Here is a 15,620-nt window from a genome sequence, read left to right as displayed (position 1 = left end):
CCTTGTTCAGCAGATGTGGGTGAGGCCAGGCCTGTTCCAAGTGTTCTCTGGGACACTCGGAGGGGCTCAGGCCACGTGCAGACCATGGAGCGGATGACCGCCGCTAGACATTTCAGAGGAACAAGGCTGTCGTGAGAAGAGAAGCCAATTCCAGATGGTCAAAAGCCCAAACATTAATCGTATCCTTTGACCTAGAAATTCTTCTAGTAATGTATCTTAAGAAAATGATCCTGAATTATGAGCTGAGTTAGGTCCAAGGAAGAAGAGAACAGTGGCTCTACTTATTAAAGCAAAAAATCTCAGACAACCTAAATGACACTGAACACACCAAGGTGCAGCCATGTTTTGGGTTCTAGGATGCCTGTAAGTGCAGAGATATTCTAGGGGCAGGGAAGCTGCAGCTCAGGAGTTGTAATGAGGAAGGCCATCACTATTGATAGATAGGGGGATAACAAGAAACATTTCTTATAACCAAGAAAGACAAAGAAGCAAGTCTAGATATGGAGACTCTCCTCTTCGAGGCAAAGCTGATTCCTGCCTTGCTTTGCACTTTTAGTACCTCATGGATATTAATAGTAGTAATACCCAGCATTTATGGAGCACCTAGTCTATACCAGGCACTGTCTTAAGCACTTTAATTCTCACAACAGCCCAATAAGGTAGAAACTATTATTCTCCCTATTTTATAGAGAAGGAGTCTGAGGCTGAGCAGCAGAACCAGAATTCACATTCTACCCACTCTCTTAAGTGCCTGTCTCTAAGAGAGCAGTTATCACGCTGGCTGGCAATTATGTATCCACTTGTCTGCTTCCCTTACTCAACTCTGAGCTCCTTAAGGGCAAGGTCCTATTTTTCAGTCTGTCCTTCCAGCCCCTGGCAGGCATTGTGTAAGTGAAGGCTACGTGAGTGAAGCAGCCTTGGTATTTGCATGTGATTAAATAATTACCAATCAGAGCAGTGGCAGCTCTTAGTTATTGGTTCTTGTCATGTTCCAGGCCTCATGCCAGATGACTGAACATATCATTTAATCCTCACAACTTTCCTACGAGGTGGACACTATTATCCCTGTTTTACAGATGAGCAAAATGAGACTCAGAGAAGGAAAGTGGCTGGCCCTGGCATTAGAACCCAGGTCTGGCTGGCTTCAGGCAGAGCTTGAGTCCTCAACTCTTATTACTCTACTCAACTCTGATACAAAAGCTGCAACAAGACTATATATTTTAGGGCCCAGTACCTGATCACTGCAAATGACTCAGAAATCATGAGATGAAAAAAAAAAAAAAAGGTTGACTATAACTGTGGTGGTCTTGGGTATGGGGAGGGTACTTTTTTCTGATTAATTCATTAATTAATTTCAAATATTATTTAAGGTGCTGTGATAGGTGGAGTAGAAGGGCGTGTGAAACCAGGCCCTGCCCTCTCAGTCACATTCTAGTGGGCCATATGACTCACTGTAATACGCGTTTAATTACAAACTGAGAAAAGTAAAGGAAACTGGTTCTGTGGAGCCACTAACAAAAGGAGGGAAGAAGCCCGGCCTGAGATGAGCTCTTCTTGTGTAGCGGGAGGAAAAGAGGCTCATCTGTTTGCCAACAGGAGATCTTGAAAGAGAATCCTGACCACCAGCTCCTGCCTTTCCTTCCCAGCAACACTGCTTCCTGTCTCGTCAGGGTCACTTGGCAACGGGACCTGGGAGGGCACAAGGATGCGCAGGCCTCAAAAACACCACGGGTCAGCAGCGTGCAGAGAGAGGCCAGCGCTGTCCCCTGGAGCAGCCAGGCGGCGGGCTGGCAGCGAGCGGCGCGACTCACGTTTCTCTGTTGACTGCACGGCGTGGAAGAGCGTCAGGGGCCTCTCGCTGCAGGATGGGGGCTTGGAGTCACTGCTCTTCTTCCGAGACAGGTGCAGCTGGGCATTGGTGATAGGCGGGTCAGGAACGGTGTTAAATATCTGCAAATAAAATTTCACAAAGAGGTCACACGCTTCCATGAATCAGGGAGAAAGTACGGGCCCAAACCAGTACAACTAAAAGCTTGTAGGTTTCTTAGAGTCAGCAAGAAAAGATCTGGACAGACCACCAGCATTTACTCAGGACTTAATTTTACATCTCTACAGACTGGGATTCTCCTCTGGAAGCTTATCCCAGAGTTAGGTAACCATTCACTCTCATTTCTAACCACTGATCTTCTTTATGTTGCTCTCTCCAGGTAAGAAAGAAAGCACCTGTGTTAAATATAAGCCATTGTCTGTTAACAGTACTTAAAAGTTTTTTACTATGCTTGTCCAGGACCAATTATCAAAATCCCTTTCCTCTTTGGTTCTATTTCCTAGTTCTTGGTAATTGCTTCACAACCTTCTTAGACTGTGAAATATGTATTAAAATGACATTCCAGAAAGAACCCAACCAGTCCAGAGCAGATGCCCCATCTCCCAATCCTCATCAAGTATCCTCAGAGGAAGCACCTTGCTTAGATTAGCATCTGTGTTAACTTTGATGCTAAGGGTTTTTTTTTTCTTTCTCCTTTTTAAAGGGGTTGAAAAAGACGTGTGTTCTTCTTGTTTGAAAGGGGGAAAGGTGTTTTGTTAATCCTTGAAATAGTACATATATATAATGGACAATTTGGAAAATGCATAAAAGTATCAGAAGAAAATGGAAATGTTCTCCAAATTCCATTATTTAGAGATAATAATGGCATATATAAGTTTTATTTTCTCTGAGTTTTTCTCTTTTAAGCTTTTATTAAAAAAAAAAAAGTCCATGCTAAAACAATGAAGTGGAGCAGGTGTAGCTCAGTGGTTGAGCATGCGCTTCACATATATGAGGTCCTGGGTTCAATCCCTGGTACCTCCTAGAAAAAAAAAAGAGAGAAAAACAATTTGGTAAACAAAATCATGATATCTATTTTTCTCTCCAGATAAAAGTATGGCAGAATAAATCATAATAGCTAACCCTACAGAGAGTTTACCACGATGGCAGGAGCCATCATTCGCGTGGGCTGCTAGGTCCAGGCACCATGCAGTGTGCTGTGCAGGCAGCTCACTCCCGGCTCAGCAACCCTGTGCAACAGGTCCTGCCCTCACCATTTTACAGTGAAGGACGGAGGCTCAGAGAGGTTAATTTGGTCGCCATAATTATAGACATGATATATTTTTCTAGATCCTTTTAAAATTCAGAAAATAATAGCACTCATTCATTCAATCAACAAAGACCTTTTGACATCTACCTCTGGATATAACCGTGACTGAGGCAAACCAGGCCCCTACTGTTAGAGAGTTGCATCCCAGTAGGTAATTTTCACCATCTGCCGTGCCAGGCACTGGGCTAAGTGCTTTGGATGAATTAGCTCGTTTAATGTCAAAACAACTTTGTTTCACAGTTGAAATTATTTCCTTACCCAGTTTTGTTTCTTACATATTTTGTCTAACATTACATCCTAAAATTTCCCTCTTAATAAAAAATCTTCCAACTTGATTCTTAATGACTGAAGAACAGCTCAATGTATTAAGATATAAAAATTCACTGGCCCTTTCTTTATCCTCTCTTCCTCATGGATGCTAGCCTCCTCTGGACAGCCTCTTTCCCAGCAATCACAAGGAATAAGATGCTGGCTTATTCACTGTGGATGGTCCCAGACACATCAGACTCTTTTTCATGGTCCTCTCTCCTTTGTGTGTGTATTTAACAGCAGAACTCAAAGGCTGATAAATAGAAAACAAAGTCCTAAGAATTAAAAGGATTTCAGCCAAAACAGCTGCTCTCCATGGGTTGCCAGTTCCTTGGGCCCCAGTGATGCCAGCCAGCTGGTTAAGTCAGTCTGGCTCCCAAACACAGCTGTCTGAAAACAGCATTATCATATTTTCTCTAGGGGCTTGACACTTTTCAAAAAAATCAACGGATTCACTACATAGCTGAGTTTGGTTGGGGTAAGAGGGTATGGAGAGAAGAGGACTTAAAAGCAAAAGCAATAAAAAAAACCCAGCTACAAAAACAAAACAAAACTGGGTTCCAGAGGAGTTAGGATCCCTAAAAAGTAAGTCTGTCCATGTCACACGTGTCTCCCATGTCTTCTGAGTCTGCAATGGGAAGAAAAGAAAAAGGCTGTAGTTGATAAACGTAAGGACTGCAGCCTTTAAGACGTCTTCTCCCCACCTTTCCTTTGCTTCCCAAATAGTGCTGAGCCACAGGTGCTCCCAGGTGACAACCTAGCTGGCACCAACATCATGTTAAAACGGCTCCCATATTGGTCTGGGTGCTAAACATGATTTCTCTCTAAGCTGTGGGTCACCTCCCCATAGGAAGGATGATGACCGATAAGCAGGAGTTAAGGTCGGCGCTACCCTCCCAGGGCTGCAGTTTCTAATCCCTGCACCCGCCACCACCTCAGCCAGCAGTCCTGCAGCTCATCTTCCCCAGACCATCTTCTCTATAGAAGCCAGTGCCCCCAAACCCATAAGTAAGAAGCTCAACAATAATGGTACACTTCAGCGCCCTTCTGCATCTCACCCTAAGTACAGAGCCTTCAGCAACACTGAGGTAAGAGCATTTGAAAGAACCATGGGTCTGGTTCTCACATTTCTCTGTACTTGCCCTCTGGTCTACAAATTCTGTCTCTTTACCTAGTGAAGGACAGGAAATGACAGCCTGTCCCAACTGCCATGAGAATGAAGAGGATGTCTGTGAGTGTGTAAATTTCAACAGTCAGCAAAAATATGATCATTTGCTCTTTCCTAAGAACTGTAGAAAATTAAATGCTGGAGAAGTGGAGAGGACTAAGTCATGGGGAAGGACCACAAATTTACTCAGATGCATGAAAAATTGCCTCCAAAACAATGCTTACACACAGCAGAGCAGGAAGAGACAGGGAAGCAGAGATGAGAGAAAACGTCATTCTTCTCATTGGCTGTTTTCTCTAACTGAAAAGTAATTAGAGCATACTAGAACCAGCTCGGGGAAGATGATTTTTGCCATGGGGAAGCACTCCAGTCAGGTCCTGGAGGCCTGCTCTCCGCTGTGAGCCAGGACCAGGCTTTTCTCACGATCTAATGCAAGAATGTGCAAGTGAGCACGCTGCAAAAAGCAAAGTGCTAAACACAGGAACATCCTCACTATTATCTACTTTTTTTTTTTTCAGGGTGCAAGGGCACCTTCAGAAATTAGACTGGGTCAGAGTAGACAAACTTTCATTAAGGAGTCTGGAAAATCATTCCCCAAATTAAATGTGTTCGTTTCATTCCGAATGTGGACATATGCAAGTTGTTTAAAGGCTGCTCATTGCCTGACTTTCTTCTAGTCAGGCTAAGAGTTGGACTCTGTGCTAAAATTAGCTTAAGTTAGAATTTTGATAAGAATCTGAGCTCATAGCTCTGTGGGCTATCCAACCCTATATAGTTTGGAAGAAATGATTTCAAGAGAATCAATGAAGTTTTCTTTAGTCTGTTGAGAAGAAGCAGTACACAAATGACCCTGCTGGATGGTGAAAGTGTGAGCTCATGTAATTTATGAGCAATGGAGTTTTGGAGCTGGACCATGCAGCTGAAACAATCAACCCATTTCATGGAGACTTTCCAAATTAACGCATAAGGTGGTGGTGGGAGGGAGGGAATTTATTCTGCACCCCCAAGTACTCTGTTAATACTGTCCAAATTTACAAACAAATTCTCACTTAGTCAGGAATGCCTTGGAGATAAGAGTTAGGAAGACCATACACCTTCTGGAGCTACTGAGAAATAAGAGCGCAAACATAAAAATATACCTCCAGGTAACCCTTCCAAGTACCCCCAATTAAGCTTCCTAAAAGTGGAATTAGCAGACCCAATACCAGCTACCATTCGCCCTTAAGCTGCGTGGCACAGTGTCCAGGGGTGTGGCCCCTGTGGTCAGACACGCCCAGGCTGCGCGCCGGCTCTGCCGCCCACTCCGCGGGCAAGACCTACAGCTACACTCACCTCACCACCTTGCCATCGTCACCATGAAAAATGTCAGAAGGGAGTTCAAAGCCATCATTCGGGTAGAAAGCAAATAGGATTTAGAGCTCAACAGACTTGGATTCAACTCCTGTGTGATCTTGGGCGAGTTCCCTAACCCCACTGAGTCTGTTTCCCTTGTGCAAGTGGGAATATAATACCAGCCTGGCAGAACTGATGAAATGATAATGCACGTATAGTAACTAGGACAGCACCTGGCACAGAGCAGACAGGAGGTGGTGGTATAATCGACAATAAAAATAACCAAAACTTGTTGAGTGCTTAACATGGTAAGTTATTTACTTGGATTATCTCATTCTTTTACTCACAATGCTCCTATAAGGGAGGTACTATTATCTTGTCACTCTGTAGAGGAGGAAACCAAGACTCACTGAGATGAACTGACTCGTTCCAGATCAGAGAGGCGTGTACAGCTGGATTGGGCCTAGGTGCCTTGACCACCTGGGCCGTAAGCACTGGGGCTCTTTACACCTATTGTTAATTTAAGAGAGGACGAAATAGAAAGATTCTAAGTTTTGGAGTCCGACAGATCTGGTTTTAGTCACTTCCAAGCTCTGTGGCCTTAAGCAAGTTACATAACTCTGACCTTCAGATGCCTGACCTGTAAAAACTCCCAGGGCTGTGGTGCGGACTGAGGATGATGAAGGTAAGGCACCTAACACAGGGTTTGGAACCCAAAGGAGACATACAAAGCACAGGAAGGGAAATAACTGGAGACTCAACAATGAATTATTTGCAGCCGGGACACAGGGATTTAATTTAAAAGGATAAATTTAATTATTGCTCTTTGGAACAAATCAATCTTAACTGCTTATAGCAATATTAGAATTTGCTTTTCTTCTTTTCTTGTGTTGTCTACAACATACAGATTTCACAGCCCACCCCACCATGACCACCTTGATACGGTAGAGCACTGACACTTGCAGAATTTGTTCTTAGCCGTGTCACATACATATTTTTAACCTTTTCCATCTGTCACATGCTCCAGCAATTTAAAAGGATTTAGGAGTCTCCCTGTAATGTGTGTGGTGTACTCTTTATTATGTGCTATGATTTTTATGAGAAGAAAATTAGGTCATGGTGAAACATTCCTGGTCTATAACTGCAAAGTAGTTTTGAGACGATAAATCAGTGACAAGAGTTCCAATGATTACAATGCAAAAACAGAAAAGTTTCTACAAGAGAAGAGATGGAGCATTTTCTTGAGACACAAATGCAAGCATCAGGGGCCCAAATGAAAAGGGGTGGGATGTTTAATCTGAGGAGTGTCTGCACTGGGAGTGGAGGACTAGAACTCTTGAGCATGGTTTCCACACTGCTCCTCCTTCTCATGACAGCCTGTGGAGCAGAAGACTGCTCAGGGCACCAGAAGCCATAAACCAGGGCCTTTGCACTGGAAAGTCAGGCAAGTCTTAGCAGGGATCATTTACTGTAAAACTGAAGAAGCCAAATTCAGAAGCCATAGCTACAGGGAGGTTTTTTAAGGACACTTGGAGTCTGATATCAGCATTTTGGCAGAGGAATCAACAATGTGGAAAGGAGTTTGGGAAGTTTTATTAAAAACCCCTCAAAAAGAAACAATTACACTTAGTAACTGAGGGTATATTTAGATGGTCTGGAATGTTGACATTTTCCATACTTCCAGAAAGATTCTATTTCCTGTTATCTTTGTTGATGAAGAGGAATAGATTAAAACATAGCAAAACTCCACACTCCTCTGAGTAAAATTAAAGGATCTTCCCAGTTCAAGCAATATTGGTTTATCTGTGGTTTACTGGGAGAAATACATGTGTTCAGATCAACAATGTATCACATTAATGTAGAGTATCTTACACAGCGCATGCCATTAAAAACAAAGGTCGTGTGACAGGAGCATTCCAGCTCAGCATATAAGTAAATCAAAACCACTTCTAACCTAACAAGGAGGACCAAAAAACCCCCAGTATATTCAGGGACCAATGGGAGGAAAGGCAACAAAATATTTGAAAAATTTTAAAAAGTCAATAAACAAATGAAAAAAGTCATGACAATAAGATATGAAATTTAGCTTTCTGAGCAGGCAATGGCATCAGTGACTATCGCAATGTAGTAATGCATCCAGGCACTCCCCCTCCTTATTATTACATATCAACAGCTGCTTAAAATCAAGAAATGAAATGCACTGCCAAACATCTGTCACTTGACAGAAACTATTCAAATCAACTGCATTTTATTAATTGATATACATTTGTGCACAAATCCCAACACGGGTGCAATAGATTTCAATGCCACCAACACTCTGGTAAAAGCAGATTCCAAATCAACTCAAATCAAGCACTGAAAGACACTATCATTTAAATGGGAATGCAAAATTATTAGGACTGGTGCTTATGCTAGGTATTAAATGGGGTCATCCACAGTTGCTATCTTCCTTTCTTTGACAGAGCCACTGCAATGGAGTTATGTTAAAAGGGGACACTGATCTTAGGGGCCTTCTGAGGATTAACAGTGCAAAGAGCAACACTGCTACCGCCAAAGCAAACCAATAAACTGGGAAAGGAGTGATCACCGTAACCTATTTTGTAAAATATCAATAGGCATTTAAAGGGGCAATGCTGGCAAAAAAAAGAAAAAGCATGTGGGCATGTGTGCAGAAACCCTGAAACTTAATAAGGTATCTTTCTGAGCATATATGGGTCTTGCATATAATTTAGGCCCACGATGGACCCCTGGTTAACAATCTCCATCTTGGTGGTGCATTAACTCCTTCAGCACTGGAGACATAAACGGTGGTGCGGTTTTTCTCTGGAATGTTTTCACTCATGCTCCTTCACTGGCTCCCACAGGAATGTAAATCTTACTGTGATTCATCCCACCCTCTGGCATTGACTAGGGAGGAAGAGGAGAGAATGAAGCATTGTAATACTCTTTTTTATAAGCACGTTACCAAATAAACATCAGAGAGTAACGTAATTTGTAACCCACCAAACCAGATGAGTATTTTTACCAGTCTCTTGCCCATGTATTTGTAAGCCTGGTCATACATTTCATATTTCATTTCTGTTTCTAGATTTTGTTCTCAAGGCAGGGATGGCCATTTGTTTATACAAGTTTCAATTTTATTACAAGTAACATTAGATTCTTCTTCCTGTTATACTTATGTCAAATCTGTTTTCTGGCTTTGTATGCCCAAGGATACCAAAAAGAGGTACAGTTTAGAGACGGGAGACAGATGACAGACGCTGCCTACTATAAACTCCAATATGCCCTTCAGGGATATGAAACATAATCAAACCACTTACTCCTTAAAGGTTTGTCTCAGCAATTAAAATTATTTCATTTAAGGAAAGATTAAATTATAGAAAGAACTATGAAGGGTGGGGCATATGAAATTTGGTGACTTGAACTCTATTTCCAGAGGATTCTGTTGAGATTGCAATCAACAATGGTTTACATTTATTGAACCTTACTAAATGACACATCCTTGGCTAAGTCTTTTGCATAAATTACCTCATTTAATCCTCATATAAACCAACTGAAGGTGCGTGGCACACCGACTAGTTGGTCATCAGACTTGCTTCCCTTTCCTCTGGCACACGGTTAGGCTGCTTTGCCCAGCCTCCTTTGCAGATAGATATGTGGCCATGCAACTGAGTTCTGGCCAATGGAATGTGGAGAAATACAAGGAAAGCATCTTTCAGGTTTGGCCCATAAAGTCTTACCCATCATCCATGCCTTCTCACTTCTCCCATCTGCAAGCTGATTGCAGATAATCTGCAGCATGGAAGGCAGAGCTACAAGATGGAAGGAGCCTGAGTTGCTGAACATGGTCTAGGAGGCCACTCTTAGACTACCTGCACTGAATTATTATGTGAGCAACAGAAAACTTCTATGGTCCTGAGTCACTGATACTGTGGGGTTATTTATTACAGCAGTTAGTGGTATAGAAAGTACTTTCACAAGCATGGAGAGGTTAAATAGTATGCTTATGGTCACAGCTAGTGAGTAGTAGAGCCTGGACTGGAATCTAAGTGGTTTGGTTTTGAAGCCCATGTAATTAACTGCTATAGTATTATGTTCCCTTTTCAGCAGTTCACTTTTATCACTATAACATAAACTGCTCCTATTTCTGATTTTCTATACTTTAGGGAGGTGAATGGATAAGCTTCAAGGTTGCAGATAGAGAGAAAGTAGTTTCCTCAAACCATTTGATTTCTCTATCTATTATTAACCATATAAGAAGGGAACTCTGCTGCTTTGCAGGATACCACTGTTATTTGTGAAAGCTTATACTGAGAGGCTCTCTAGCAGTTTGTTAAATAATGCTCCATAGAAATTACCCCCAAGCCTAGTGAATTAAAACATTTATCAAACAATTTCTAGGGCTCAGAAATTCAGAAGAGGCTTAGCTGGGTGGTTTTGGCTCAGGGACCCTCATGAGGTTACTCTCAAGATGTTTCTGGGCCTGCAGTCATCGGAAGCCTTGACGGGGCCTGGAGGACTCTCTTCCAAGGTGATTCACTCACGGGGCTGGCAAGTTTGTTTGGTTGTTGGCAGGATGCCTCAGCTCCTCCCCAAAGGGCTACATGACTGTTTTCACAATGTGGTAGGTTGCTTCCCCCAAAGTGGGCAATTCCAGAAACCAAGGCAGATGCTGCAGTGACTTTTATGACTGGTCTTGGAAGTCATGCACCATTACTGCTGCAATGTGCCACTGCTCATAAAGGCCATCTCTAGGCAGTTTGGGGGTGAATATCAGGAGGTGGAGAGCACTGGGAACCATTTGGGAAGCAAGCTACCCCAAGGGCCAGTTCAGTTATCCAACACACATTCATCGGGTGCCGACGGAGGCACTGGGGTAAAACAAACAGACAAAAATGCCTGTTTCCACAAAGCAAAGATTCAAGTGGCAGGCAGAAAGGTAAGAGATCTAATACACATGTAAATTATATAGAATGTTAGAAAGTAATTAGTGCCAGGGAGAGAGAGAGAAAGCAGGTTAAGGGGGGGGGGGTGCGCTGAAAGTAGGGACCCTCTGTAATTTGAAACAGAGTTATCTAGGCAGGCCTTGCCCAGAAGGCCTAAAGGAGGTGAGAAGCACCATGTGGTTATATGGAAGGCAGGGGTTCTAGGGATTGGGTACAGCGACTGAAAAAACCTTGAGGTGGGAGTGTGCCTGCCACCAAGGAAGAGCAAGGCAGTCAAGGTGACCGTGGGAGAGGAGAGCAGTAAGTGAGGGAGGGAGACTGGGTAGGACCTTCTAGGATCTTGGACAGACTCTGACTTTCACATCCAGCACGCTGCTGGATGGTTCATAGCAGACCACTGCTAATATTTTCAAGTCTCACTCTGGTGGCTGATATCAGAATAGAGAGGCCCAGGGTGGAAGCAGGGAAACAAATTAGGAGGCTCTTGTAAAAATCCAGGCAATGTAAACCAAATGACGGTTTACATTAGGATGTTATCAGTGAAGGTGGTGACAAGTGGTCAGATTCTAATTTGCAGGTTATCTAGCACAATCAGTTCCCTATTCCAGGCAAAGCTGTGATTTAGAAGGAGTGGCTTTTTTTTTTTTTCTCAAATCAGATCTCAGAGCTGAGTCTGGCAAATGGTTTCTAGAGAGCCCTGCTGATTCTGAGAAGCTTTATAGGGGTTTGCTGCTAGGAACAATGAGCTGGGACAGATGCATGAAGCTTCGTGCCCTGTATCTCCCAATTTTATATGGTCAGCTCTGTGTTAACATGACTTCACAACGTGGGGTGGAGGAGACCTTCTTATGAAAGACTGGAAATTGCAATGTCCTAAAGGAAAAGATGGACTATACATACAAATTAAAGAAGCACAAAAACTGTATGAAAAATATACCATTTATAAAATTGAAAGGCAAATTATAGATTAGGAAAAAACAGTTGTAACGCAAATGACAAAAGTTTACCATACCTAATATAAAAAAGGCTTTTATCAATTTATAACAAGACAATGAAATAGAAAATGGGCAAATGATCTTTTCAAAATGAGGCTCCTAATAGTACTCCTTTACTGGATTGTCGTGAGAATAAAATGACAAAATACACAAAGTTCTTAGCCCAGTTCCTGGCACAGAATAAGAACTTGACAAATGTTGCTCACCACTGCCACCACCTGCTTGGCCACCATGATGATCATCAACCAAACAGCACCCTCAGCAACTTCATCGTCCTCGCCACAAGGGCCATTAGTCACGCAAACCGGAGGCAGTCCCCAACGCCAGCCCCAAGGCAACTGCCCTCAGGGTAAACTCTTCTCTGGAAGGGACCAGTTAAATATTACCTTTTCATGATTTTCTATTAGGATCTCAATGACAATGTTCTGGAATTTGATATCCATGATGGCTGCTACTGTTTCTTCCTGAGGCCGCAGCAGGGTGGGTCCGAACACCACTCCCAGGTTTGCCACTGTCATCAAATTCTGTTTGTGGTTATTAGCAACACTGGGAGGAAGGAAAAGAAAAGGCACAAATGAGGGAAATAGTTTCGGAACAGACAACTGAGTTCCTTGCCCCCTTCCTGCCCTAGGCCTCCTCATCTGGTAGGAGCCAGCACTCAGGCCACTTTAGGATGTTCTAGGAGTCAGCAGAGATACTTTTCAATTCATATTTTCAGCTATCACAACTTCAGAAAGCTTCAGCATTCAGGTTATTGTGCTGTTTCAGGATATGACAGCCCCTGTGATTTCTGTTTTGCCTAAAATAACCAACCAACCACAGCGACTCCTCCAAATCAATCATGAACCTGGTCTGAAGTACAGGTAACTGCTAATCCCTCTTCCACACAACTTATGTACTTGGCTGCTGCTTAAACCACTGCAATCATTAGTATTTTCTCTAGTGCAAATATAAAAATGCTAGATGGCTTTCATACATTTGTGAACACAGATACCAAACAGACTTAATTATTTTAATGGGTAGATCTAGACATTTAATACTAAGTCAGGAAATTCAGCAATTTAGGTTCAAAGTATTAAAGCCCCATGACATTAAAGCCCCCATTAAGAAAACCTGTTGCATAAACAGAAATAAAAAGGCTGACTGTATATCTATGGATGTGGCTGTGTTTATACTGTCACTTCTACTCAAGGTTTAAGGAATGCATGGCAGTTGCTGGTTATGAGTTATTTTCTAAATACATATGCATATTTTAGATAAACATGTACTTAAAACATAGATCTGAATCCCAAAATCAGACCACCATGACCTAGCTATAAAACTCAATTGCTCATTTGCTGGCCTGCACGTAAAACTATACAAATTTATCTATATGCAACAAATAAGTTGTAAGCTAAGGCCATTCAATATTGTTAAAAAAACACTGAAGCTTCCCTAAATCATCTCTCAGAAGAAGGACACTCTTCATTGCTAACTTGAAACCAAAAGGAAATTAATTGGGCAGAGATGGCAGTTTATACAACCTACCTCTCTAGCATTTAGTGCTATTTATCCTGACTTTTTCACACAAGTCTATAAAAGTCTGCACTGTTTCTTTTGATTTTTAAACTGGGCCTTTATTATAATATTACATCAACCAATTTTATCAGCAGATGTGTACTTTCCTATACTTTTCTAAGGCTAAGAGTTTAATTTGATTAAAACTTCCTCCCCTGAAAGGGGTGGGGTCTGGTCAGATTTAAGAAACTTTCTCTGTGACAAAGCACAGTTAGGAAGACGATTTCCATTTTGATTCTAAGCAGCACCTGCAGCAGGGGAGGTACCACCTTTCAATATCAGCTCCTGTGTGTAGGAAGTGAATTCCATGCCTTTATACTTCCCCTTCCATGTGGGCTAAGTCAATATACTTACTCCTCTTGTCACTAAAGTTCCTTGTGCAAATGAATCAACAAGCTATTTATGTATGAGAACACTTTTAAATTGCAGACCAATACAAAAATATATGGCTTGGATGATGATCATTTTTGCCATCCTGCTTCTTGATGCTACACCTGACTAAAGCAATAGCCTCCTAACTGAGCTCCCTGACTCCAGAATCTCTGGGTTCAGCTTTATTCTGCTGCCACCACCAGTTACTGTCTAAGACTCATATCTGATCATGCCATTACCCTGTTGAAAAATATAATAGTCCAACACCTCACTGGGTTGTTGGGAGAGAACACAATGACACAGTTAATGTGAATGCTCAGCAACACGTTTATTATTTAATTGCTCTGATTATAAACCTTTGTTTTTGTAATAAAGTCCAAACTCATAAAATAGCACATCTTTTTTCAATCACACCTGTAAGATCTAGCCTGCCACCTCCCAGCTTTGGGTCCCCAGACAAGTAACTCGATCTAAGCCTTGAATTCCTCAGCGTTAAAAAAGGTAGGGAGGGGAATACTACAACCACTTCCTTGGTTGTTGTACAGATTTAATATGATGTTGTGTGGGAAGTAGAATAATTATCATTATAGTAATTCACGATCCATCCTCTTTCTACTGTCTCACTTCTCTGCCGTGGCCCACGTCATTCTCTCTGCCTGGAATGTTCTTACTCTTTCTTTGCTTAGCACACTGCTGATCTGCAAGACAGCTCAAATGGGCCCCTTCCTTTCTGTAGTCTCCCTCCTCTCATCTTTCCCCAGTCTTCTGCCCCTCACCAAGGAAGAAGCATAGGCTGGCTCTTGCATTTATTGCGGGGTGTTAATGCCTCTACTACTGCCTGAGGATAGGGATTTTGCCTATTTTAGTTGGTATCACTAGCACCTGGCACAGGAGGAGCCCAAAGAATGTTTTCTGAGGTGTTAAGATGATGGGAGTTTCTGAGTAGACACAAAACAAGTATTCTCAACCCAGCCACTTACTTATAAAACCTCAAATTACTACTGATGATTTTGGGGGATGGATCTCAGTTCACCCAACCTCCCTTGTCAAAGTCTGGAGCTATTTTCCAGGTCTTAGGTTTAATTAACGAGTAATAATTAACCTGATTTGCAGGCGCCAATGCCCAGAGGCATTTGGAAAGGAGGTACAGTTATTTTGGATAAGCAACTCTCAATACAAATTGGCTTGTGGTTATCCAACATAATTCATTTCCCTTTTAACGATCCATTTTATGTTAGAACTTAAAAAACACATTGATCTAAGTCTTAGGAAACATTTTGGGGAAAAGCTGCTCCTTTCCTTACTAACTACCATTATCTTTTGGCACATAGAAGTAATAAATTGATCTGTCACTTGATTATTACTGCTTATAGCTTGGTGCGGCTATGTTCATTACTCCAGAATGAATTATTAATGGCTTGAGATCTCTATATATTCCAGAGAGAAAGGCCTAGACCTCAGCCTCTCCTGGCACCAGCCATCCATTCTAGCTTGATGAATTTCTAGATGTGTGGGAGGGAGGCTGGCAGAGAGCTGTGATGCACCTTCCAGTAGAGGCAATGGGACTCATTCATTAGCAACATCTATAAAACTTGCTTTCTGTTTTGGTAATTGAGCTGCTTGAAGGTCTTCTACACACAATTCAGGATGTCATGTTGAGTTTTGACTTAAAATCCACACACAGAAGTTCCTTGTGCATAGCACATTCCATTGAAGGAGTCTTGGACATGGACTATTCTGTTGTAGTACCTTCTGAGAGGACTACTGAGTCCACCGAGTCCTTTGTGGGTTGCAGAGAAACAGT

General features: G+C 42.2%; 1 protein-coding gene across 13 annotated transcripts in view; it reads right to left on the bottom strand.

Moving 5' to 3' along the window:
- ARHGAP26 (Rho GTPase activating protein 26) overlaps positions 1–15,620 on the bottom strand; it is a 1,052,546-nt gene that overhangs the window by 106,321 nt on the left and 930,605 nt on the right. For all 13 annotated transcript variants that reach the window (XM_071210383.1, XM_071210390.1, XM_071210397.1 and 10 more), the window contains 2 exons: positions 12,274–12,433; positions 1,812–1,950 (listed from right to left, as the gene is read on the bottom strand). In XM_071210383.1, coding sequence (XP_071066484.1) covers positions 1,812–1,950; positions 12,274–12,433 — 299 coding nt within the window. The remainder of the gene's footprint in view (positions 1–1,811; positions 1,951–12,273; positions 12,434–15,620) is intronic.

This window comes from Dasypus novemcinctus, chromosome 2 (assembly GCF_030445035.2).
Source record: "Dasypus novemcinctus isolate mDasNov1 chromosome 2, mDasNov1.1.hap2, whole genome shotgun sequence".
In the NCBI taxonomy this organism is placed as follows: Eukaryota; Metazoa; Chordata; class Mammalia; order Cingulata; family Dasypodidae; genus Dasypus; species Dasypus novemcinctus.
The sequence above is the reverse complement of the archived record's forward strand: the minus strand, read 5'-3'. Positions and strand labels throughout refer to the sequence as shown.